The sequence below is a fragment of the Thermobia domestica genome, chromosome 1 (genome assembly GCF_964235325.1).
Source record: "Thermobia domestica chromosome 1, izTheDome1.hap1.1, whole genome shotgun sequence".
NCBI classification, from domain to species: Eukaryota; Metazoa; Arthropoda; class Insecta; order Zygentoma; family Lepismatidae; genus Thermobia; species Thermobia domestica.
In genome coordinates this window covers 390,871,967-390,899,444 of record NC_137454.1, presented here as the reverse complement: position 1 = coordinate 390,899,444, position 27,478 = coordinate 390,871,967, and the positions used below count along the sequence as shown (strand labels likewise).

Below are 27,478 nucleotides of genomic sequence, written 5' to 3'. Positions count from 1 at the left end.
AGCCTGCAGTGAAACGTGTATATATTATTTCATACAACTAATACAACCAACAGATAGTATATACGAGGAGTGATCAGAAAGTAAGGTTACAAAGCCTGCACTGAAACGTCTACATATTATTTCATACAACTAATACAACCAACAGATAGTACATACGAGGTGTGATGAGAAAGTAAGGTTACAAAGCCTGCAGTGAAACGTGTATATATTATTTCATACAACTAATACAACCAACAGATAGTACATACGAGGAGTGTGAGAAAGTAAGGTTACAAAGCCTGCAGTGACACGTGTATATATTATTTCATACAACTAATACAACCAACATATAATACATACGAGGAGTGATCAGAAAGTAAGGTTACAAAGCCTGCAGTGAAACGTGTATATATTATTTCATACAACTAATACAGCCAACAGATAGTACATACGAGGAGTGATGAGAAAGTAAGGTTACAAAGCCTGCAGTGAAACGTGTATATATTACTTCATACAACTAATACAGCCAACAGATAGTACATACGAGGAGTGATCAGAAAGTAAGGTTACAAAGCCTGCAGTGAAACATGTACATATTATTTCATACAACTAATACAATCAACATATAGTACATACGAGGAGTGATCAGAAAGTAAGGTTACAAAGCCTGCAGTGAAACGTGTATATATTATTTCATACAACTAATACAACCAACATATAGTACATACGAGGAGTGATGAGAAAGTAAGGTTACAAAGCCTGCAGTGAAACGTGTATATATTATTTCATACAACTAATACAACCAACATATAGTACATACGAGGTGTGATGAGAAAGTAAGGTTTCAAAGCCTGCAGTGAAACGTGTATATATTATTTCATACAACTAATACAACCAACAGATAGTACATACGAGGAGTGTGAGAAAGTAAGGTTACAAAGCCTGCAGTGAAACGTGTATATATTATTTCATACAACTAATACAACCAACAGATAGTACATACGAGGAGTGATGAGAAAGTAAGGTTACAAAGCCTGCAGTGAAACGTGTATATATTATTTCATACAACTAATACAGCCAACAGATAGTATATACGAGGAGTGATGAGAAAGTAAGGTTACAAAGCCTGCAGTGACACGTGTATATATTATTTCATACAACTAATACAACCAACATATAATACATACGAGGAGTGATCAGAAAGTAAGGTTACAAAGCCTGCAGTGAAACGTGTATATATTATTTCATACAACTAATACAGCCAACAGATAGTACATACGAGGAGTGATGAGAAAGTAAGGTTACAAAGCCTGCAGTGAAACGTGTATATATTACTTCATACAACTAATACAGCCAACAGATATTACATACGAGGAGTGATCAGAAAGTAAGGTTACAAAGCCTGCAGTGAAACATGTACATATTATTTCATACAACTAATACAATCAACATATAGTACATACGAGGAGTGATCAGAAAGTAAGGTTACAAAGCCTGCAGTGAAACGTGTATATATTATTTCATACAACTAATACAACCAACATATAGTACATACGAGGAGTGATGAGAAAGTAAGGTTACAAAGCCTCCAGTGAAACGTGTATATATTATTTCATACAACTAATACAGCCAACAGATAGTACATACGAGGAGTGATGAGAACGTAAGGTTACAAAGCCTGCAGTGAAACGTGTATATATTATTTCATACAACTAATACAACCAACATATAGTACATACGAGGAGTGATCAGAAAGTAAGGTTACAAAGCCTGCAGTGAAACGTGTATATTTTATTTCATACAACTAATACAACCAACATATAGTACATACGAGGAGTGATCAGATAGTAAGGTTACAAAGCCTGCAGTGAAACGTGTATATATTATTTCATACAACTAATACAGCCAACAGATAGTATATACGAGGAGTGATGAGAAAGTAAGGTTACAAAGCCTCCAGTGAAACGTGTATATATTATTTCATACAACTAATACAGCCAACAGATAGTACATACGAGGAGTGATGAGAAAGTAAGGTTACAAAGCCTCCAGTGAAACGTGTATATATTATTTCATACAACTAATACAGCCAACAGATAGTACATACGAGGAGTGATGAGAAAGTAAGGTTACAAAGCCTGCAGTGAAACGCGTATATATTATTTCATACAACTAATACAACCAACAGATAGTACATACGAGGAGTGATCAGAAAGTAAGGTTACAAAGCCTGCAGTGAAACGTGTATATATAATTTCATACAACTAATACAACCAACATATAGTACATACGAGGAGTGATGAGAAAGTAAGGTTACAAAGCCTGCACTGAAACGTCTACATATTATTTCATAGAACTAATACAACCAACAGATAGTACATACGAGGAGTGATGAGAAAGTAAGATTACAAAGCCTGCAGTGAAACGTGTATATATTATTTCATACAACTAATACAACCAACAGATAGTACATACGAGGAGTGATGAGAAAGTAAGGTTACAAAGCCTGCACTGAAACGTCTACATATTATTTCATACAACTAATACAACCAACAGATAGTACATACGAGGTGTGATGAGAAAGTAAGGTTACAAAGCCTGCAGTGAAACGTGTATATATTATTTCATACAACTAATACAACCAACAGATAGTACATACGAGGAGTGTGAGAAAGTAAGGTTACAAAGCCTGCAGTGACACGTGTATATATTATTTCATACAACTAATACAGCCAACAGATAGTACATACGAGGATTGATCAGAAAGTAAGGTTACAAAGCCTGCAGTGAAACGTCTATATATTATTTCATACAACTAATACAACCAACAGATAGTACATACGAGGAGTGATCAGAAAGTAAGGTTACAAAGCCTGCAGTGAAACGTGTATATATTATTTCATACAACTAATACAACCAACATATAGTACATACGAGGAGTGATCAGAAAGTAAGGTTACAAAGCCTGCAGTGAAACGTGTATATATTATTTCATACAACTAATACAACCAACATATAGTACATACGAGGAGTGATGAGAAAGTAAGGTTACAAAGCCTCCAGTGAAACGTGTATATATTATTTCATACAACTAATACAGCCAACAGATAGTACATACGAGGAGTGATGAGAAAGTAAGGTTACAAAGCCTCCAGTGAAACGTGTATATATTATTTCATACAACTAATACAACCAACAGATAGTACATACGAGGAGTGATGAGAAAGTAAGGTTACAAAGCCTGCACTGAAACGTCTACATATTATTTCATACAACTAATACAGCCAACAGATAGTACATACGAGGATTGATCAGAAAGTAAGGTTACAAAGCCTGCAGTGAAACGTCTATATATTATTTCATACAACTAATACAACCAACAGATAGTACATACGAGGAGTGATCAGAAAGTAAGGTTACAAAGCCTGCAGTGAAACGTGTATATATTATTTCATACAACTAATACAACCAACATATAGTACATACGAGGAGTGATCAGAAAGTAAGGTTACAAAGCCTGCAGTGAAACGTGTATATATTATTTCATACAACTAATACAACCAACATATAGTACATACGAGGAGTGATCAGAAAGTAAGGTTACAAAGCCTGCAGTGAAACGTGTATATATTATTTCATACAACTAATACAACCAACATATAGTACATACGAGGAGTGATCAGAAAGTAAGGTTACAAAGCCTGCAGTGAAACGTGTATATATTATTTCATACAACTAATACAACCAACATATAGTACATACGAGGAGTGATGAGAAAGTAAGGTTACAAAGCCTCCAGTGAAACGTGTATATATTATTTCATACAACTAATACAGCCAACAGATAGTACATACGAGGAGTGATGAGAACGTAAGGTTACAAAGCCTGCAGTGAAACGCGTATATATTATTTCATACAACTAATACAACCAACATATAGTACATACGAGGAGTGATGAGAAAGTAAGGTTACAAAGCCTGCAGTGAAACGTGTATATATTATTTCATACAACTAATACAACCAACATATAGTACATACGAGGAGTGATGAGAAAGTAAGGTTGCAAAGCCTGCACTGAAACGTCTACATATTATTTCATACAACTAATACAACCAACAGATAGTACATACGAGGAGTGATGAGAAAGTAAGGCTACAAAGCCTGCAGTGAAACGTGTATATATTATTTCATACAACTAATACAACCAACAGATAGTACATACGAGGAGTGATGAGAAAGTAAGGTTACAAAGCCTGCACTGAAACGTCTACATATTATTTCATACAACTAATACAACCAACAGATAGTACATACGAGGTGTGATGAGAAAGTAAGGTTACAAAGCCTGCAGTGAAACGTGTATATATTATTTCATACAACTAATACAACCAACAGATAGTACATACGAGGAGTGTGAGAAAGTAAGGTTACAAAGCCTGCAGTGAAACGTGTATATATTATTTCATACAACTAATACAACCAACATATAATACATACGAGGAGTGATCAGAAAGTAAGGTTACAAAGCCTGCAGTGAAACGTGTATATATTATTTCATACAACTAATACAGCCAACAGATAGTACATACGAGGAGTGATGAGAAAGTAAGGTTACAAAGCCTGCAGTGAAACGTGTATATATTACTTCATACAACTAATACAGCCAACAGATAGTACATACGAGGAGTGATCAGGAAGTAAGGTTACAAAGCCTGCAGTGAAACATGTACATATTATTTCATACAACTAATACAATCAACATATAGTACATACGAGGAGTGATCAGAAAGTAAGGTTACAAAGCCTGCAGTGAAACGTGTATATATTATTTCATACAACTAATACAACCAACATATAGTACATACGAGGAGTGATGAGAAAATAAGGTTACAAAGCCTGCAGTGAAACGTGTATACATTACTTCATCCAACTAATACAGCCAACATATAGTACATACGAGGAGTGATGAGAAAGTAAGGTTACAAAGCCTGCAGTGAAACGTGTATATATTATTTCATACAACCAATACAGCCAACAGATAGTACATACGAGGAGTGATCAGAAAGTAAGGTTACAAAGCCTGCAGTGAAACGTGTATATATTATTTCATACAACCAATACAGCCAACAGATAGTACATACGAGGAGTGATTAGAAAGTAAGGTTACAAAGCCTGCAGTGAAACGTGTATATATTATTTCATACAACCAATACAGCTAACAGATAGTACATACGAGGGTTGATCAGAAAGTAAGGTTGCAAAGCGTGCAGTGAAACGTGTATATATTATTTCATACAACCAATACAGGCAACAGATAGTACATACGAGGAGTGATCAGAAAGTGAGGTTACAAAGCCTGCAGTGAAACGTGTATATATTATTTCATACAACCAATACAGCCAACAGATAGTACATACGAGGAGTGATTAGAAAGTAAGGTTACAAAGCCTGCAGTGAAACGTGTATATATTATTTCATACAACCAATACAGCTAACAGATAGTACATACGAGGTTTGATCAGAAAGTAAGGCTACAAAGCCTGCAGTGAAACGTGTATATATTATTTCATACAACCAATACAGCCAACAGATAGTACATACGAGGAGTGATGAGAAAGTAAGGTTACAAAGCCTGCAGTGAAACGTGTATATATTATTTCATACAACTAATACAACCAACATATAGTACATACGAGGAGTGATCAGAAAGTAAGGTTACAAAGCCTGCAGTGAAACGTGTGTATATTATTTCATACAACTAATACAACCAACATATAGTACATACGAGGAGTGATGAGAAAGTAAGGTTACAAAGCCTGCAGTGAAACGTGTATATATTATTTCATACAACTAATACAACCAACAGAAAGTACATACGAGGAGTGATGAGAAAGTAAGGTTACAAAGCCTGCAGTGAAACGTGTATATATTATTTCATACAACTAATACAACCAACATATAGTACATACGAGGAGTGATGAGAAAGTAAGGTTACAAAGCCTGCAGTGAAACGTGTATATATTATTTCATACAACTAATACAACCAACAGAAAGTACATACGAGGAGTGATTAGAAAGTAAGGTTACAAAGCCTGCAGTGAAACGTGTATATATTATTTCATACAATCAATACAGCCAACAGAAAGTACATACTAGGAATTATCAGGAAATAAGATTACAAAGCCTGCAATGATACATGTGTATATTATTTCATACAACCAATACAGCCACCACATACTACATATGAGGCGCATTTCAAAACAAAGGGCCGGTATTTAATTGGAAACACGTAAGTTTAGCAACATTGTTTTATTGGGTAAAAACAAGTACATATCCATTTTTTTTTCAACATAGTCATTATTATTTCCCAAGCACTTTCTGACCGTGGCACAAGGTTTTTTTATACCCTCTGCATAGAAGTTTGCCAGCCTGGGAGTTCAGCCACTTCAACACTGCCGTTTTCAATTTATCAGGTTCTTCAAATCGTTGAGATGAAGATCGTAAAGATCGTCTGAGCTTGTAAAGTGTTTCACAGTATGCTTGCGATGTGATTGTTTTCCCTGATTCAAAGTCGGTTCTGTTTGGTGACGTCTGTCAACATTGTGGGGACCCATCTGGCACACAATTTCTGATATCCTAATGTTTCTGTAACAATTCGAAACAATGTTGTTGGTGAAACCTCTGGGAATTCGATGTGTAAACCGATAATGGTAAGAGACGATTTACTTTAACTTTTTCATTTACTCACTGCACCAAATCGTCAGTCTGAATGCTTGGCCTTACACTCTTCTCTTCGTCGTGGATATTCGTACGGCCTCCTTTGAATGCACGACACCATTGCCGTACATTTCCTTCACTCATTACACTGTCGCCTTACACTGCACACAATTCTCTATGAATTTCAGCAGCACCTTGTCCTTTGGCATCAACAAATCTAATCACAGAGCGGACTTCGCACCTGATGGGATTGTGTGTGCGCGCAGCCATTTTAACACGCTCCAGCACACACGAAAACAAACAGATGACTGGCGAAACTATGGTTGTTTGATAGCCAAAGAACCAAGTGATGTTACTGCGCAAGCGTGATCCGATCACTATTGCCAGTCGGTTATAATAAAATATCGGCCCTTTCTTTTGAAATGCGCCTTATTAGGTTATTGTTCAATATTGTCTCCATATAGTTTAAGGCACTTGTCACATCGTGGGATGAATTTGAAAATTCCCTCCTGTAAAAAACTCTGTTCTTGCGTGTTGAGCCACGTTGTCACGAAATGTTCCACCTCCTTGTCAGAAGCGAAGTGACGGCCTCCTAGTTTCTCCTTTATGTGCGGGAACAGGTGAAAATCGTTTGGAGCGAGGTCTGGACTGTAAGGAGGGTGGTGGATGATGTCCCAGCTAAACTGCTTCAACAGCGTAGTGGGTCGTCTACTGCGCTCCTCGACGGTGACGTTTTCTGTACCAGTCGCAAAAGTTTAGGCACCATTCTACGACATGCTGACTACACGTTACAGCCTCTCCGTAAACCTCTACCACAGCCGGTGAATTTCAGCAGCGATTGGAATAACTGAGCGAAATTCTTCGCGAAACCAATTTTGTTAATGAGTCTCCATTTGTGTTTACTCACAACTATCACCGGGTTGCTGAAACTCTACATAGCTGCCAACTCCATGTATTAAAATTACCACATACGGCTTATTCCTCTGTAACAGAGAAAACTCCAGAAATACCGGCCTGGTAACCTTAGTTTTTGATCCTCCCTCGTAGAACGTTCTTTCTTTGGAATTTGGTTAAAGAACTGAAATATTGAAGCGTAATAATCATCTAATTTTTCATATCTATCAAATAGTGCATTCCACCTCTGACAGCACCTCCCGGCGAAAATGCTATTAAATTTGTTCCTGTTATATTGACCTCGTTTTACTCAAACGAAAGACATTTCTAATTGCGTTCGCTCATCCATGGGAACTAGACTAATTAACATTAGACTAAAATTCTCTCTCTCTCTCTTTCTTTCACTCTGGGAAAGGCGTCTGTTAAAATAAACACGACCAAATACCGAGAAATCAAATTGCTTCAACCATCTTTTTTTCCCTTTTATTTTACAGTCATTCATTATGCTTGAGAATTTGATTTTCCAATGCCTCTTCTCCCGTCTTCTCTACCTACCTTTATCATCATCTTGTTATGATGCAGAAATGAAGAAAAAGGTGGGAAATGTCGCATCTGTTCGTTCTCATCGAAGCAGACTGACATCTGAATCTCTTCTGACAAGCAAATGATACACACACACTGCATTAATGTTCTCTGTGACATTTAAATTTGAACCAACTGGTCTAATATACGTGCGTTTATCAATGCACTGAATAAATGACATTTTAAACGCTTAATAATTTAAGGATCTTAAGTAAATTAAAATTTTTAAAAAATACTGTATAATACTATCGAATAGATTTACCAGGATTAGGAATTAGATTTCTGGATTTTTGATATCTCTGGCTGTGCTAGTCTGTCACGTATATAAGGAATGATCCCTCGGTGGTCGCACACTCAGCGGAAAGGGAAGGAAGGAAGTGGTCTGAGACCTAGATGTTAGGTACCATCCCGGCATTTGCCTCGTGTGAATGGGGAAAACCCAGGAAAACCTGACTCTCAGGATGGCTGGCCAGAAAAAAAAATTTCAGCCTTTTTGACAGACTGACCCCACCGGGAATCGAACCCGGGACCTAGTCCTTATCGGAATATATTACTTCTTATTTCATCATGGGTGACCAATCTCTTGATTGGTTTGATGCAGTTTCCCATCCTTAAATATTCTCAACCAGATTTTTCATGTTATCATAATTTTCCATCCCTACATTTTTGTTGTCTGGTTCATATACTCCGATGTGCATGGTAGCTCAGCTGGTTCGATTCACAGCTAAGAGAGGTTGTGATGGAAAACCGCGTGTTCATGGGTTATCTCGGAGTACTCCCATTTCCCCCTACATTCTCATTCCACGAATTCTTCATTTAGTTGCTCTTATCACCCGTCCCTTTTAGCCTAACTGATATAATCGTGGGGCATTAAGCTGTAACCAAACTTCTTAACGTGGTGTTCCTGTGACAATGCTACTTGTTAAATTCAAAAAAGCAATGTTTTCCTCGATTTCTCGAAAATTACGCATGAGGATTTGGTCAATGATTTATGTTCAGCTCGATGAGATTTATCATTCGACATTATTTTCCGTTAAGTACGAATAATATTATATATACAGTGTAATTCAGGGCTTTATATTTCTTTTCATCCTATAATAGAGCATTTGCTTATATACAAGGAAGGATCGGAAACTAAGGTTACAAAGTTGATATTTCTGGAGTTTCGTGTGTTATAGAGAAATGAGGAATGTGCGGTAATTTCAATACATGGAGTTGGCAACTGTACAGAGTTTCAGTCACCCGTCACCAGTGGCGCTAGTTATAGGCAAACACAAATGGCGACTCTTTGGAAAACTGGTTTCGCGAAGCAGTCCGCTTAGTTATTCGTTTTCTGAAGATGGAACATGTAACCGCGGCTGAAATTCGCGCCGTAGAGGTTTACAGAAAGACTGTAGTGTCTCGTCAGCGTAGCCAGGGCTTCTCACCGATGACGTCATATTCCTTGAGGACAACGCGCACCCGCATACAGCTCAGAAGACCACCACGCTCTTGAAGGAGTTTCGCTGGGATATTATCGACCAAACTCCCTACAGCCCGGACCAAGGCCGTCGATCCTGGGGGCCAACCCCAAAGCTCATGTGGACCCCCGTGTTGTATTTATAAATATACAATACAGTAGAGCGTCAATTATCCGAAGTAATTGGGGGACATGGGTGTTCGGAAAACTGGTTTCTTCGGATAATCGAACTGTACATGTTTGTTTGCGAAAAAGAAGTACTGTACAGTAAATTTATTCATAAAAACAGGCATCTCTTTAAGTGAACAGCTTTGATACTGCCGCTACTTCTACAGCCAGTGCCAAACCGACAGAAGTGTGCTGATGGTTGAAACACAGCGACTGGCGGCTTGGCCGGTCAGCAGCGCCTTATGAAGGCCCCATTAGAAGCAATGTTCCGCCAGCGGTGGCTCAGTGCGGCGACTACTGTGGGAAACTTGGTTTGGGAGTGAGGGGGATGATGGACGGTAGGGTGGGAGAGTAACAGGTGCGAGCGAGTACACAGTTCGGTTATGTCGAGAAGTAATCTTAAGTATGTACTTTCTGTTGGCTGTATTGGTTGTATGAAATAATATATACGTGTTTCACAGCAGGTTTTGTTACCTTACTTTTTGATCATATCTCGTATACATCTTATTTGCTTCGCTTTCAAAATTAATTCGGTTGCGTTTGGACAGAGAGAGGGAAAGATAATTTTCCTCGAAAAAACAGCTGCAAACTCTCTATCTGTAGTAATCATATTAATGAGTGAGCACTCGTAATTAATCAGGATTTTTTCCCCCTCGCATAATTGTTTGTCTTTCTGTCGATCTGAGTTGGAAAGAGTTAAAGTGAACTCCATTTTTCTCTAGCGTCCAAATTAAAGTAAAAAAAAAAAAAAAAACAGAAAAAATGAAAGAAAATTAAGGTGATTTGTTACGGCACAATTGTCAACACATTTTCAGACAGTTGTAAAGCACACATGTCGACATACGCTCATATTGGATTGGTTTGACTCTGCTTTGAACCAAACGAAAGCGAGTTAATGCAATTACGTAAGGAACAAATGAAATAGCATTATATCACACGAAGCATGCTTCAATATTATCCATTAGAAATGGCAAAGCGAGATAGAAGTGTGGGGAATATGAGTAATGAAAAAACTGGCTGTAGAAATAGCAGCCTGATTCGACATGTCCAGCATCTGGTTTTCTACCTACTAAAACCATGCTGGGGAGAATGGGACACGTATTGACAAATTACACATTTCATTGAAAAATTTATAGTTAGAGAATTAGTGCAAGAAGAAGCATTTGTTACCTAATTACAGGGCCGTAACTTGCGGGGGGCGGCAAGGGGAAGGTTCCTGCCGTTCGAGGGGGCCCACTTTAAGACAAAATTTTCTTACTCCGTATACGATACGATCAGTGGCGTATTTACGATTTTGTTTCTGGGGGTCCTTTGCTAAGTTTCGGGGGAGGCTTTGCGTGGAAATGTAAAAATTCTGCAAGATATTTCATTTACTTTACTATAGTAAGTAAGATTTCGGCGGGGCTTAAGCCTGGAAGCCCCCCTCTTAATGCGGCACTGGATACGAACATGAAATTATAAATGAAGCACCAAACAGGTTTACTATGTTACATAAACAAAACAGCACACAAAAAAGTAAATAAAACAAAAACTAGTCTATTGCCCATTTCAGTAAAAAACGTCTACTATTAGGGGCCTTAGAAATAATATTTATTCGTATGGATTTGAGATTTCTCAATATTGTCCCCTTAATTAATTTGTCATGCATGGAACGGGGATAGAGGCGTGTGTGAGGGCCCACAAAGAGTAAAAGAAAGATGGAAAGAAGGGGCCTATTTTCGAATGTTGCGGGAGGGAACAAAACTTTTTCTAGGAGGTCCATGCATGCCACCCCAGAAAAAAAAAATAAGTTATACTCTGTCTAATTATTATCTATCCGAATTCCTTGAATTTAAAGCTAGTCCCTTGTCCACAACGTTCCAAATAAAGGCATATTTTTCAACTAAATCCAGATATGTTAGTAAATGAATCATATTATTGGTTTACAAAACATTATTGAAGTACATAGAATTTTATCAAGGTTGATTCAAGCTTCTTACATTTAATTTCATTGATCTCGACTCTGGAGTTAGTACTTAAATGATTAATACTTTTCTGACTAGAGTATATACTTATTTTTTAAAATTAAAATAAGGCATAACAGTTTCAAAACTTAATTTTATCTTCATCAGAAGCTAAGTTACTGTAACTGTTACGACTTATTTTAATTCTAATAAATAAGTATAGCCTACTCTCGTCAGAAAAATACACCGAGAAAAATCCGTTATCCGGACAGCGGTATATTGTACAAATATACGGAATACTTATGTTTACTACAAAAGTCAGTACAGAGCATAGTTATCCATATGCTACATAGTTTTCCCGTTTAGGTGTTATATCATTCCGTTGCAGAATGTATGACATCTAACAGTCTTCCGTATATTGCATATATATACGTATGTTACATACATCAGCTATATGTTACATACGTCCACCTATATGTGAAATTCTGATCGCGTATATACAGTTCTTTTGTTCGTACGGAAAGTATGTTTGGTCGAAACACTGGCCTATGTTTAGCAGAAGGGGTCCAGTTGTTTTCTCCAAAAAGTGTTACAATTTTGGTAATTTCTGTTCACATTCGGTTAGTTTAGGGTAGGGTTGGTTAGTTTAAGTTAGGTTAGGCTAGTTTAGGTTACGATAGGTTAGTTTAGTTTATGTTATATTAGTGTAGGAGTCCCGCATAATTTTCCAAAAAATGATAGAATTTCGCTTATTTCTACTAATAATACGTTAGTTTAGGTTAATTCAGGTTAGCTTACGTTAGTTTATGTTAGGTTAGGTTAGATTTGGTTACGTTATGTTACGTCTAAGTACTTGCATCACTCATTTCTCCTGAGAATTTTGTGTTTTTTATGTGCTTCTGGACCCCTTGTACTAAACATACCCCGAAACACTTATACGTAAAGTACGTATAAAATACAATTTTTGAATTATTCTTTGCTGTAAATAGTCCAAAAACTACAAGATTTACACATGTAAGCTACGTTTTTTACGTATGCCTGATACGTTTCTTGTCTCACTATATTTAAGCTCCCTAGTATCTTCTCGTTTTCTGATTTTTCTATATACTGGTCTTAATATATCTAATGTTTATTTCTTTTATAATTGCGTGTTAAAAGGTGGAGGGTAATAAAACCCCAAAACTTTCCTTCACGTACCTCACTGTAGAAGATGTACTAAAGAAATCACTGGCAAATCTGATGGATTAATAGAAATAGATCTGGACGTAATGATAGAATTTAATTTTTATGTGGAAATTACGACTTTGTCAATTATCTTGATTTGTCGCTTCCAGGGTATAGTTCAACGAATTATTTCATAGAGCTGGGTTAACAACGGAAACTGTTCTACATCACTATCTCCACTTACGCTTAAAGAATTGCTGATTCTTATTAGATATATAAGGTGTTTCAAAACAACATCGACAACGTGTAGGAGGTGATTATTGACACCAACATAGGTGCACAAATGCTTCCTTTCGGAGTTACAGGCTTCAGAAAACTTGAAAAAATGAGTCCATAGCTCCAAAACTATGGAACCTACCATAGTCGGATCAAGACTTCACTTAGGAACTAACATGTGCGCTATCCAAAAACACATTTCACAATCCTAAGGTACTCACGTAACATTTTTTGTAGAGGCTGTTTGGCTACGGGCATGTAATTTGAAGCACTCATCAACTACCTGTATAAAAATTGTTGCGGAAGTACCGCAGGATTCTGAAACTTGGATATTTGGATAGGGAAAATACTAGTTCCTAAGTGAAGTCTTAAGCCGACTATGGTAGATCACATAGTTTTGGAGCTATGGACCTTCAAATTTCATTTTTTAATGTTTTCGGAAGCCTATAGCTCCGAAAGGAAACATTTGTGCACCCAGGTTGGTCTATACTTTTTGTCTTATCTTGGTGTCAGGAATCATCTCCCAAACGTTGTCGGCGTTGCTTTGAAACACCCTGTATATGCCCGAAAACAGATTCTAGTATAACTTATGGGGTAACTAAGCCAATAGGGAAGGACAGTTTATCTTGAGGTATAGACAACACAGATTTTTATAATTAACAGTTTAAGTTAGGTTTTTGTAATATTATATACATCTTATTAATTTACTACTACAGGCATTGTTACATTAAATTTTGCTAGCCCTTCCAGTGTGGTTTAGCCTTGTAAATTCCCTATTGCATGCAGCATGACCTACTAAGATTTTTTTCTGGCTTTCATTTTTTTTATCCTTCTACCAAAATTTACAAAGTTAAAAAAAAAAAAAAACTGTTCTTGGATTTTCCTATTTTCTTGTTTACCCTTCTTTACACAGCTACAGATTCGCGTGTAAATGTCTTTCGCAAAGGATAGAAACCGCGGCATATACTCTCACCCGACAGATACTTTAGTGTACTAATTGCATGTGAGGAGAGGCATGTAGGTAGATGGTTGATACCTTACTTTCTGTCAGAACGTGGACTTTCCAGAGTCGTCCGTTTTTCTTTAAAACTTTTCTGTTTCTCTGTTTCTATAACTTCTCTCTTCTGTATAACCTACTGACTTCGTTAACGTAACTCAAAATTTGCGCATTTGTTTGCGTTACTCAGCATAGCACTTTTAATTGGTTTTTGCCATTTTTGTTAAGGTTTCCAGTATTAGCTAATTTGTAAATACATAGATATCAGCAAATACAGGCATTGTTTTTTTTTTATCGCTTTGAAAGTATTTCTATGAATTTAATTCACACAAAAATAAAGTTTCCCATAATGTGCCCAATTTTTCACACAAGTCACGTCAAAATTCAAAAATGAAATGAAATCTTTGAGTTTTACGTCCCACGATTATGCCGGTTAGGCTAAAGGAGACGGTGATGCCGAATAATGAATGAAGAAAGTGGGAGAAAACGGGAGAGACCCGAGGAAACCCACGCACACGGTGTTTGTCCAAAACAAAGTTCACTTGGCAGGGGCTGGGATCGAACCCGGGACTCCAAGCACCAGATGTGAACGCTCTTCCACTGAGCCACCGCGGCCCCATCAAAATTCAATTTAGCTTAGCCTAACCTAACCGTAACTTGACCTGAATTATTCTATTCTGCTCTTCATGTAATGCACGTTGACAGAACTAGTAAATTTGTAGTCTAGATGATAGATAAGTTTCCCTTCTGGTTAAAAAGATTATTTAGAAACGAAATTAGGGATATCAGATATGAGTAATTATTGATATAGAGATGTCTAGAATTGTTACGACTATGCCCCCTCCCCCAGCATACTTATGGCTCCGCTAAACTTTTGTGGCTAATTACCGGCCTGCACGCACCAATTCAGTGTTTCTTCCAGACTTTCTTTTTGGGGGGGCACTGCCTCCCGGAAGAGACCAAAATAATACGTCCTTAGTATAATAATAAATAGAACAGTACCAGCAGCCCACCCCGAATACTAAGTGTCCTCCCCCACCCGAAACATTGTTTCTGAAAGAAGCACTGCACCAATTACTATTCCATCATAAATTCTTCACGGTGGATGGTCAAGTCCAGAGAATAGATTACAAAAAAAAAAAAAAAAAAAAAACTAAAATTGGCGAAGACGTTTCTGCTCTACAAATTACAGTGATATGTGTAACATGAAAATAGATTGATGTAATTGGTGGAAATGTCCTCTATCGGAAGGCTTTCTGAAGACACTGAACACAAGACACTGAAAGTTTTTGCAATCCGTTACCTGCTATTAAAAGATAGAAATAAATAAATAAATAAATCTTCAAGTTTTACGTCCCACGATTATGCCAGTTAGGCTAAAGGAAACGATGATATTGACAATAGAATGAAATGATGGAATGAAGAAAGTGGGAGAAAACGGGAAAACCGAGAAAACCCACCCATATGGTAAAAGACAAAAAACGGACTGCTTTAGGCATGCAAACAAACGATTTTAAAAAAAATAGATAAACAAAGTAATATGTTTGTTTTGTTCATTCACAAATTGTACTGGCTGGTTTAAACTGCAATGTCATGTACGAGAATAGGGAGCAATTGTCATCCAAGAGTTTGATTATATAGACCTAGATTAATCTATAGTATAGTAATATAAGAGGACGTTTTTATTCAACCTCCGCTGTAGCATCAGAGAAGAGCCACATAAGATAGCGAAACGCCGTGGATTACCCAAATCTGTTCATTGGAGATTGCACATCCATCGTACCCAAATAAAACAGACTTTGACGTTCAATTATTGACAAGTAGCGACCGTGAATGTATCGAAGCGCCCACCAAGTGTGAACTACGTAACATAGGCGCCGACTTGATGAAAATATTGGGGGGTCCAAACAATGAATAAATATATCATAATCTTATTCAACCGTTTCCAATTAACTGCTTGATAAAGGCCCCCGCCCCCCCCCCCCCCAAAGCTCGATCTGCTACTCCGCTGCAAAATTCACACTGCGTTGATCTACATTTGTCAGATGAGTGTTGCCAGTGTTGGTTGAAGCTTCAGTGCTCTATTCAATACCATTCTGAAAACCGCCTTTTCTGTCGAATAAGAAGACTGTAGGGATGGCCACGAGCGACTTCGAGTGAGTTTTCATTGAAACCTGACTTGACTTGAAACAGACATATCTAAGCTCGACTCGAGAACTCGGCTCGAAAAATTTCGTCCAACTTGACTCGAATTCAAGTCAACGAATGGAACAATTAGTAATCTAATAGCACAATGTCTAGCGTATATTGGGATTGTATTACCATTTCTTAAGTAAGTTGTATAAGGGTGTCACTTGTGAGGTGACCTTATCAACATGTAACTGCGATTCACAAGAACTTGCTCTTCGGTCCTTAATTTTTCATTTACACTTTCCAATTGCTGTAATATAAAATTGCCTTGATCGTCTAGTCAGGTGGTACCAGTTTGTGATGCAATATACTCCGAGATGTCCACCTAACACAGAGTAGAACCTTTTTTATGTAGTTTTTTCCCTCTTTCTTTGAGTTTTCGTGTGTTACAAGCCAATGATGGTGACAGAGTATCGAGGTGTACCCACTTCTCAACGCACGCACGCTCTCAGCACTGTACTCACGTCAGAAACGGATTCTCCAACCAACGAGACAATAAAGAAACAAGCATTTGCTCGTGTTGCTTTGTGTACCGCAGTCCACGCGTGACTCGTAATCTAACTTTGTACGTTGCGCAATCTTCTGGAGTTGTTGGCCAACGGTTTCTACATCGAAATTGAATGCTTTTCTCAATGCCTCACATGTTTTGTCATTATTGAGCTTAATAGCAATATTAGGTGCCTCATTGTCTATGACTTCTGGACAGCCAACATGTGATGTATCCTAAAAGGCTTCATTGCCGTTCTTAAATTTGTTATAATGCCGTTGTACTCTGCACATTTACCAAAACTACCGAATGTCTGGTACATTTTCTTTTCAATTTTACTGGATGACCGTGACCGGCAAACTACACAAGAAAACACATACTAATATATTACTCCTTTTTCATTGAAACAAAAGGTGTCGAGTGTCACACTAAGGAACACAAGAAAATACTGAAGAAGAAAAACAATATTCAAAGTTATTAACTGATAGGTAATAGACGCTAGTGCTAATGCTCCTTAGAGAATCCCTTGTGCACCCATTAGACATTGGAAAAGTTGAAGTATGCAGTTTTGGATAGGGTATGTTTAACTTTTTTTATGGTGATGTAGCCGCCACTCCTCGCTTTATTGAATTCGAAATAACGCGTGTTCAAATGAATAGCTTTTCCACGATTTTGGGCAACCCTAGCTCTGAAACTATTACTTTTTCTCCAAAAGTCCAAATAAAAATTTTCTCTTATTTTGATGTGAGGAATCACCTCTTGAAGCTTGTTGATATAGTTCATTAACACCCTGTACAGATATTAAAGTTGGTTGGCTTTGAGTTTGGCATTCCTTTCAGCACTGAAGTGATATGAGACGTAGATCTGCAGCTCATCGTGGAATCTGAACCACATGAACTTCCGCCAGGAATCGAATCCTGGTCTTAGAATATTAAAGTAGCTTTCCCATCATTTACTAATTATTTTCCGCTTATCCATGAACGGTCCAGCACGTACCTCATATTAAGAACCTCTGACCTACAAGACACAAAGAACATCAGAATACATAGAAAACTATTATTAATATGTAAAAATGTCGTTAATGGAACAAAACTTTTGGTGCAAACTCTGTTTTGCCGTCTTTGTTTTACAGCTGGTTTACTTATATGAGAAAGTAATCTATGTTTCTCTTTCCTTGAGTTGACTGTGTGCCGGAGCCAAACTATATATGCAAAATATGATTGAAGATAGCTCATCATTAGGTGGCTCATCCATTTCTATGAGGTATGAGCAACTACTGTGTACTTTGTGGGGCCAGCTACAAGAACGAGGCAACATTCATGAGCCTAAACAAATCTTTTTCACACATTAACAAATATGAGAATCCCACATAATGGGGTATCACGGCTTGAACCATTCTTGTGGTGAAATCCAAAACTGCTTATCGCAACTTCACGAAGAGCATTATTTGAGACCCAATTTTGGGTCTCATGGCGGTCAACCTATTAAAATGGACGGCGGTTTTATTTTAATGATTTCATCTTCAGATCTATTTAAATGTCTTACTTTGTGAAAATTAAATTTTGTGCTATTACACATAAGGTAACACGGACCGTGACTCGGGGCAGCAAATTTTCTCTGACTTTATTTTTCATATTTCAGTTCAGGAAAGTTTAGAAATTTATTATATACAATACATGTAATTGACATGACACGAGATTTTACATTTTGAAGACACATTAACACAAGTCTGTTTGTCTCAGAAGGGGCAAGTCATATTTTAGATACGGATTTATATTCATTATTTCTCTTTTTTCATTGTTGACACCATAGGCGCCGACTTGATGAAAATATTGGGGGGTCCAAACAATGAATAAATATATCATAATCTTATTCAACCGTTTTCAATTAACTGCTTGATAAAGGCCCCTTCCCCACCCAAAGCTCGATCCGCTACTCCGCTGCAAAATTCACACTGCGTTGATCTACATTTGTCAGATGAGTGTTGCCAGTGTTGGTTGAAGCTTCAGTGCTCTATTCAATACCATTCTGAAAACCGCCTTTTCTGTCGAATAAGACTGTAGGGATGGCCACGAGCGACTTCGAGTGAGTTTTCATTGAAACCTGACTTGACTCGAAACAGACATATCTAAGCTCGACTCGAGAACTCGGCTCGAAAAATTTCGTCCAACTCGACTCGAATTCAAGTCGAGTTTCGAGTCGAGTCGAGCAAGAACGAGCCAAATGGAGCTAAATTTTGTTTAGTTTCAAGTACTCTCTTCAACTATCCTACATAGACAGTGTAATTATTATCAATGATACTACTGCTACTACAACTTTATTATTATTATTATTATTATTATTATTATTATTATTATTATTATTATTATTATTATTATTATTATTATTATTATTATTATTATTATTATTATAACACAGTGTATAAACATGAAAGATAGGTGGTTTCTATCTGAATACTAAAAACTAATTGACTGCCGACCTCGGTAGTCGTGAAGTCTAAGAGGCATGGCCATCGTTCACGAGATTTTGGATTTGAGTTCAGGAGAAGCAAGGATTTAGCTCGAGCCAAAAATTGTTAAAAGTTATAGGGCGTTGGCCAAAAATGTTCAAAACTGCTCGACTCGGGCTTAGGGTTGTCAGCCTGGGTGAGCCGATCTAAGCCGATGGCTCACACAAAGCGAGCCGAACAGAGCTGATAGCTCAGTTGGGGCGAATCGATGGTTCATCCAACCATGCCGGCTCGAGCATTTCGGTCCGTTGAACCGAGCCGAACAAGTTTACATCACTAAATAGGTTGAGCTTCTGTTTCGGTTCAAAAATTCGACCATGCAGGTCTCAGCCTTGATGGTAAAAACTAAAGTTTAAACTTAAACTGGTGCTAACGACATTTCAGGTCTCGTTATAAAATCCTTTGTCGTCTCGTTATCGAGACAAAACGAGATGCAAGCAGTGTCCCCTCTCGTGAACAATGCTATAGGTATTCCACTTTATCGCTTACACTTCTCATGGCTTTCCAATCTAATCATGCCATGATTTTAAAACGAGTTAAAACGAGCTGAACGAGCGAGCCATTTATCAAACTCGACTCGACTCGAAACTCGACCTAAAAAACAGTGACTCGGTTCGGAACTCGACTCGAGAAAATTACATTTGACTCGACTAGGAACTCGACTCGTGCCCATCCCTAGAAGGCTGTTCCTAACGTTGAATTAAAGGAATGACGAAGATTACGACAGAAATTCTTGCTCCTCTTTGTTAATTCTTCCTCAGTCGGATTATATTGGAGGGGCGAGGACCCCACCTCTAAATATTGGGGGGGGCAAAAGTGTCCTGCCCCCCAAAAGTCGGGGCCTATGCTACGTAATGTAATTCGATTTCTCCAGTCAGAAGGGTACAATACATCCACAGTTCACTGTCGACTGATTAAAGATTACGACGGGAGTTTTGTGAGTAATTCCTGTGTACACAAGTGCTACAGATAGGTTAAAGAAACATTTATCGATGTATACGGCGAGAGTAACCAAAGGTGGATATTTATGGTGGGAGACAATCTTGAGAAAGCCTTGAATCCTGTAATTCGTGAAAGAGATAGAATATAGTTTCTGAACTGCTTATCTTGGAATTTCAGGGATATCAGAAGCTGCTCCCAAAAATAGAATTTAATTACGCAGTTCACACTTCGCGGGCACTTCGATTCAAATCGATGTGTTGATGATGTGTCCATCATAGAGCTCCCTGCTTCACTATGATTGAACAGCAGTGTGTGCTCTTTGGTATGGGGAATGTGTGATTCCCCAATAAAAAATGATTTGTCCGTGTTTCGTCATCTCATGGTTCTTATCTGGTGGTTTAACGAGGATTTAAAAAAGCTATGTACCATAGTGCTTCCAAAATGTCTTGAGCCGTGGCAAAAATGCCAACTAAAGCTCATACCCACGCGTTGAGCCAATAAGGGTTCAGTTGTTGCTAAATGAGAGAGTCTTAGTGAAAGGGAGTGGAATTCTTTCAGTCGATAGCAGCGCCTGGAACGGAAGACTAAGTGTCAAGTCACTATCTATAGTAAGAAACATGAGACTTTATCGATGGCGACCCCCAGCCAACACTGGAATGACGCTAATGATTTGGAATGTTCATTCTTCAATATTTACATGGAACGGAAGATACAGCAGAAACTGTACTCAGCATAATGAACTTCGTCTCAGCTAAGAAGAAACTCATTCTCTATAATATGATACGAAATTTTCATCACAGAACCTCACTTTTTGACTTTACTTCCTAAAATACATATGTAGGTGGATTTTTTTTTTAAAGTACAAAGGTTTGTCGATTCAAAACCGTCTTCAGTTCTCAAGCGATGCTTTTCGGATGACATTAAAATTATTTTTCTCTTACTTTATCAAATAGATATGTTTCATTACCTGTTTAGCTGTGTTAATGATTATATGTATTATATTATTGTTACAGGCAGAACCAGCTTTGATGTACGATTCCGTGCATGTGTTTGCGATTGGGCTTCAGATGTTAGAAAGAAGTCATACGTTACGACTGTCAAATGTTTCTTGTGAAGAGGAGCTTCCATGGGATGGAGGACTTAGTCTTATCAACTACATTAATTCTGTAAGTACAGCAAAAATCATATTTATTAAGACCAGTTACAATTAGTTATTTCAAGTGTCTGTTGGTTATTATGATTTCATGTCAATAGGGGGAGATTGTTTTAGAGTAGAGTTGCCGAATTTTCTTAATGAGATACCAGACGTAACTGAACTGTTCCAATACAAACACGCACTTTTCGAGCGAAATCTTTTAAGTTTTACTTCTCACGCTTATGCCAGCTAGGCAAAAGGAGATGGTGATGGTGAGAAATGAGTGAAATAGTGGAATAAAGAAAGTTGGAGGAATCGGGAGAACCTCGAGGAAAACCACGCACATGGTGTTTGTCCAATACGAAGTTCACTTGGCGTGAGCTGGGAACAAACCAAGAACCCCTTGCACCAGAGGTGAACGCTCTACCACTGAGCCATCATGGCCCCACTTTTCGAGACGAGTCGCTATAGTACGAATGTAGTCTCATTAGAAACATTATAAATCCAATTTTGGGAGCAAAACTATCATCAAATACTTTGGATTTCTTTCATCCCTTTGCGACTTCTTTTTCGAGATGAGATTTTAACTTTTGCGTTAATGTTTGTGTTCTAGACAACTTTACTTCAGTGCTAGCCCACGACTACGGACTAATCTCATTGTAAACTTAGAATTAAGTAGCAACAAGTTGTGGTGATCTCTAGCGCCTCCCTCTAGATATTGCTCGTGTTGCCTTTAGCTAAAAGGACAGCTTACAACTGTAGGTATAGTGATCGCACGCAGTCGTGAAGCTTAACCAGGACCTACCAATTTCAGCATCAAATAGAACGCTAGGGTGTGTCCCAATCGTAAACTCCCATCCATAATATCTTGTCAGTCACGTCTCTCGTGTTATACGGAGAACATCTTCCGAGAGCACAGTGTTGTCGGATTGCCGTTAAGTTTCGTTTGTTTATTTTGTTGTTGCTGTTGTTTCATAGTTTCAATGAAGTTAAAAGTTCGTTACTGATCTCTCTCTCTCTGTGTGTGTGTGTGTGTGTGTCTGTGTGTGTGTGTCTGTGTGTGTGTGTGTGTGTGTCAGTGTGTGTGTGTCTGTGTGTGTGTGTGTGTGTTTCTGTTATTTGCGATTTTTTTAAAAAAATTGAGCCCTTCATTCGATAGAGCATTAAAAAACTATTTGAAAGGAGTGATGAAACTTTTCGCGTCACTCTTACCCAGTGTTGAATTCAGACATTTTCACCCCCGGGGGGGGGGAATATGAACTCTTCGGGGGGAGGTGAGTTTGGGTGAAGTAATTTCTACATTTTGTGATTGAAATTTTGAGAGTTTCTCTGGGGGGGAGTGAATTTCCTTCGGGGGAGAGATTCCCCTCGGGCTATCCCGTGAATTCATCCCTGCTCTTACCGTTCCCGAGATATTGGCCAAAATTTCCGATTTCGGGGGACTTAAGGAGCCATATGTCGTGTACCGTAAGTCATAGAGAGATGACATTGGTGTTAATTAATATTTAAGAGAATGGTGAATATTTTGGTACCAAATAGTAAGCGGTGGCTACACACCGTTCTCCAGATAATGACCAAAAAAGTTTGGATTTCGGGAAATTTAAGCAGCCATATTTCGGGAACCGTAAGTCATAGAGAGATGATATTTTGCGAATGTTTCAAGTTTGAGAATTCCATTTTGAGCATGTGTCTTCGTAAAACAACATATCGTAGAACGTTAACAGAATAAGATATATGAGAAAAATTTAGTACTTTTTGAAGGAAATTATAAATAGATAGATATATTACAAGAATTGTTTAACGAGTATAATAATAAAGTACATAGAACAATTGGTATAAAGCCTGTAGAGGTAAATAAGAAAAATTAATTCTTTTAAGTTCGTTCTGCCATCTTATAGTTCTTTAAGTGCTTTCTTTACAATTAGTTCACTGTGGCTTCTAAACTTCACCTTTATAATTAGTTAACTGTGGCTTCTAAACTTCACCTTTATAATTAGTTCACTGTGGCTTCTAAACTTCACCTTTATAATTAGTTCACTGTGGCTTCTAAACTTCACAACATTGTTGATGCATTTCTGCTGTTTCACTTCTTTTTGCGTTCGGAAAGTAGCTCCACGAATTGTTCCGAATTTTCCCGATGTATCACACGCGAGGTAAAGCACTTCTACGATTGGTAGTAGACTCAAGGTTTCAAAAGTTGTTTAGGTCACTATTGTTGACTGTTGTTCATTGTTGGCAGATTCTGAGCAGAATAATGAAAATAATTTGTTACGAAAATGTAAGTTCATAAAGTGAACATGGATCAAATCAATAAACTTTGTGGAAATGTGGATATTGCGAGTGTTTGTTTAATTTACAAGATATGAAACACACACACAAATGCATACACACAACGTACTGGAGTTGTTACCCATTACATTATTGCTGATGTCGTCATTATCTTTACAGTAAACAATTCGTCTGTAAGGACTTCTGCATTCCCTGCTGCCACTGTTGGTAATAACATTAGAAGTCTGTAAATTTATATAAGAAGTCTGCCGTTTTTAACCTGACATTTTAAACTGAAAGAAAGCATGTTCTTGAGGCCAGACTTTAAATTTCGAGAGTAAAAGTACGTGGTACATGATCCGACGAGTAATAGAATATTTCATGACACGTTGTTTTGCTGTAAAAATAGTCCATTTTTACACATTTAAGACCAGTTTCTCTTCACTTTCACACGAAGTCTGTCAAAACTCTACGGGTAGACTCTATGGGCCTTATGTAGAGTCGTTTTGACATGTGATTAGTGCCATGCTATTGAGTTCGACTAACATTTGTTTACTGCTGTAGTCAGGCCTTTAGTATCACGCTCATCATAACCGAAAGGACTCTGCATTACGCGGTATGTTTTAGTGAAGGTGATTATAGATTTCAGCAAGTACGGAGCATTTTCGATGCGTCATAACATTTTTTTAAAATTTTTTTTAGTTTAGTGTCCATTCTGGTACACTAGTAGGTCTTACAAAGAGTGAAAATCCGATGTACCATGAAAGGTCAAGTAAAACTAGTGACACATGTTCTTAATTTTCATACAGGTATAATTTATTCGACCAGTGGTGTTTGCAGTCGTATCAAAACACAACTATGGTAAACGTCTATACTTTATTATATGTTTCAATTTTCCACTACTTAGTAAACAGCAACTACATAATCTTCCCCCTAGATGTTAGAATTTCATGTCTGCCTGACATCTGTTCTCTTCTGTAAAAATTAACAACAATCTACGTTTTCCATGCCAGATAAAGCTGATGGGAGCAAGTTGTCATTCCGTGTAAAACCAGAGCGTTGTAATCTCTTAAATTAAAATTACTTTGACTTACTGCTTGTCTGACCTCTTGAAGTCCTGGCTTCAACGTTGAAATGAAGTCTGATTAATAATTAAGTTTACATTTCAAAGCTTCTTCAGTAGCCATTAGACGATAAAACTGAATTTCGGTTGGTGGTTCTTGTCTGTCACGAACTTCAACATTTGTAGGTTAGACAGGTCAATCGTATCTCCGAGACACACGAAATAATCGAGCTCGCTCAGAGAAACGGCAGTACTTGAATTTGAGTCTTCAACGGAATTATAGAATGCAGACTATTTTCTTTGTCTCTTCTATCAATGTCTGACAATCCTTTAAATTGAGTAATGACGTTTTGTTCTCTTTTCTGGTAAAAGTTAGTGTTCTTGTCTGTGTTCCGTTTTCTTTCCTCACTGTCTTGCAATTAATAGTATCCATGGAATCTGTTTATCCTTTCTTTCGAACCGTTAATAAAATTTACTTTTCCTCTTCGTTCTTAATTATATTTAATAAATTCTTATGGGAAACATCAAATGAATCACCTAATTTATCCGTGAATTTCGTTCGTTTTCTCCCGTGTTTGACTTTCTATTCACTTGCTTCTGTAAATCTTGCCACTTTTTTGTATTCAGAGTGAATTAACGCTTTCAATGGAATATTCACTTAGTTTCGTGTGAATTCGCTCCCTTGTCCCAAAAAGCAAGAACTTGTTTTGCGACTAAAGTAGCACTGTTTTAAGATGTTTAATTTAATAGTTACTACGAATACAAAGACTGTCACAGACAAGTTGAAACAGATTTTTTTTCCTGGTTTGGCAACACTGCTTATAGTCTCGGAAGTATTTTCGTCGTATAGGGTGACTAATTCAGTATTTGTAGCAAGTTGTCATATATTTCTTAACAACGTTAGTGAGTACCTATGTTGATTTATGCGGAATGTGTTTCCTTTACCTCTCCGCTTTTGTTGTTGTTGTTGTTTAACATCACTTCTCGCCATGAGTATTCAAGATGAACAGCGACATGCCATAAAATTTTGTTGGAGTTTATGGAAAAGTGCTGCGGAAATATATGCTGTGGAATGTTTCAACAGGCATATGCGGATCAAGACAAACTGAGTACAGCTACAATGTAACGATGAAACAAGTTATTCGAAGATGAGCGCGGATCAGGCGCTTTGCTTCCGTATCCTGGGATCCTGGGTGTAAAAATCCGTCCATGATTAACAAATACTGGTGTAGCACTTATTCTTGATGATAAGCAAAAGTCTGTGAGAGCGCTAAGTGCACATTTGGGCATATCGAAGGACATCGTCCAACTAACTTGATCGTTTCAATATGAAGAAGGTTTGCCCTGCATCTGTACCACATTTTCCTACAGCAGAACAGATGCAAAAACATGTGGATGTTTGCACCCATTGGAATTGGTCCCCTCATTCTGGATCGAATCATAACTGCCAATGAGACATGAATCCATAACATTGATCCGCTTACAAAACAAGAAAGCAGCACATAAAAGTCACCATAGTCGCCTCGCAACAACAAAGTGAAGCAACAGAAGAACGCAGGTAAGGTGATGTTATACTCATTTTGGAATCAAAGAGGCATGTCGTACCGACATATTGTCCATTCTGGGATAACGGTGAATGCAGGGTAGTGCCTTGTTGTCATTGAAACTCTGCGCCAGTACGTAGCAGAAAAAGAGACCGCATTTGAAGAACTTCTTTACGCAATGCACACACGACAATAGTTGCACACATTAATAGTGTCGACTTCTTTATATTTAACAGATGGACTTTATAAATATATAATTTAGTTTCGCTGAACCAAATATTTAAAAGAAAAAATACTCCTGTTCCTATGTATACGATTTTGTCATTGACATCAAGTGGCTAGGCTATCAATAGCGAGTTATACTCCCATATTTTGAAACATCTGATCCCAGATACTTACATATAGCGAGCGCATTTTGGTTTGTTTAAGAAAGATGAATCAGCACAAAAATTCGCCTTACTATTGAGGTCTTTTCAGAAATGAGTTTTTCGCTAAAAAATAGCATAGTCTCCATCTTTGGAAAAAGAAATGAAATGAAATCTTTGAGTTTTACGTCCCACGGTTATGCCGGTTAGTTAGCTGACGGTGATGATGAGTGATGAATGAAATGGTGGAATGAAGAAACTGAGAGGAAACGGGAGAACCCCGAGAAAACCCACCCACACGGTGTTTGTCCACCACAAAGTTCACATGGCGTGGGCTGGGATCGAGCCCGGGACTCCAAGCACCAGAGGTGAACGCTCTACCACTGAGCCACCGCGGCCCCCGTTGGAAAAAGACTAAACACTTCATGCCGGTACATCCAATGTTAGCAACAAAAGCCGTTAGAAACTAGCTAAATGATTTACAGAATGCAGCTAAAATGCCTAAATTATACTAAAATTATGGCTACATTTCTAGAGAACAAATTTAATAAATAAAGAATAGTACATGTCGTAATTGTACTGTAGATACCTAAAAATATACTGTAATATTCTTCCTGGCATTGTCAGATCAAACCTTGATTCGCATTTAAGGAATTTACATGACACTTTATTCGCATCATTGACCAGAGATACTAAAAACCCCGTAAATACTTTCTTCGTTCCCAATAGTTATAGTAATGTTGCCTGTATATCCGTGCACCACTGATCTAGTATGACACAGCCCTAGAAAAGAAAA

General features: G+C 37.7%; 1 protein-coding gene across 3 annotated transcripts in view; it reads left to right on the top strand.

The window, feature by feature from the left end:
- The window catches only part of LOC145665244 (glutamate receptor ionotropic, kainate 2-like), a 1,018,072-nt gene that overhangs the window by 859,364 nt on the left and 131,230 nt on the right, over positions 1–27,478 (top strand). For all 3 annotated transcript variants that reach the window (XM_081732538.1, XM_081732544.1, XM_081732549.1), the window contains one exon: positions 21,321–21,473. In XM_081732538.1, coding sequence (XP_081588664.1) covers positions 21,321–21,473 — 153 coding nt within the window. The remainder of the gene's footprint in view (positions 1–21,320; positions 21,474–27,478) is intronic.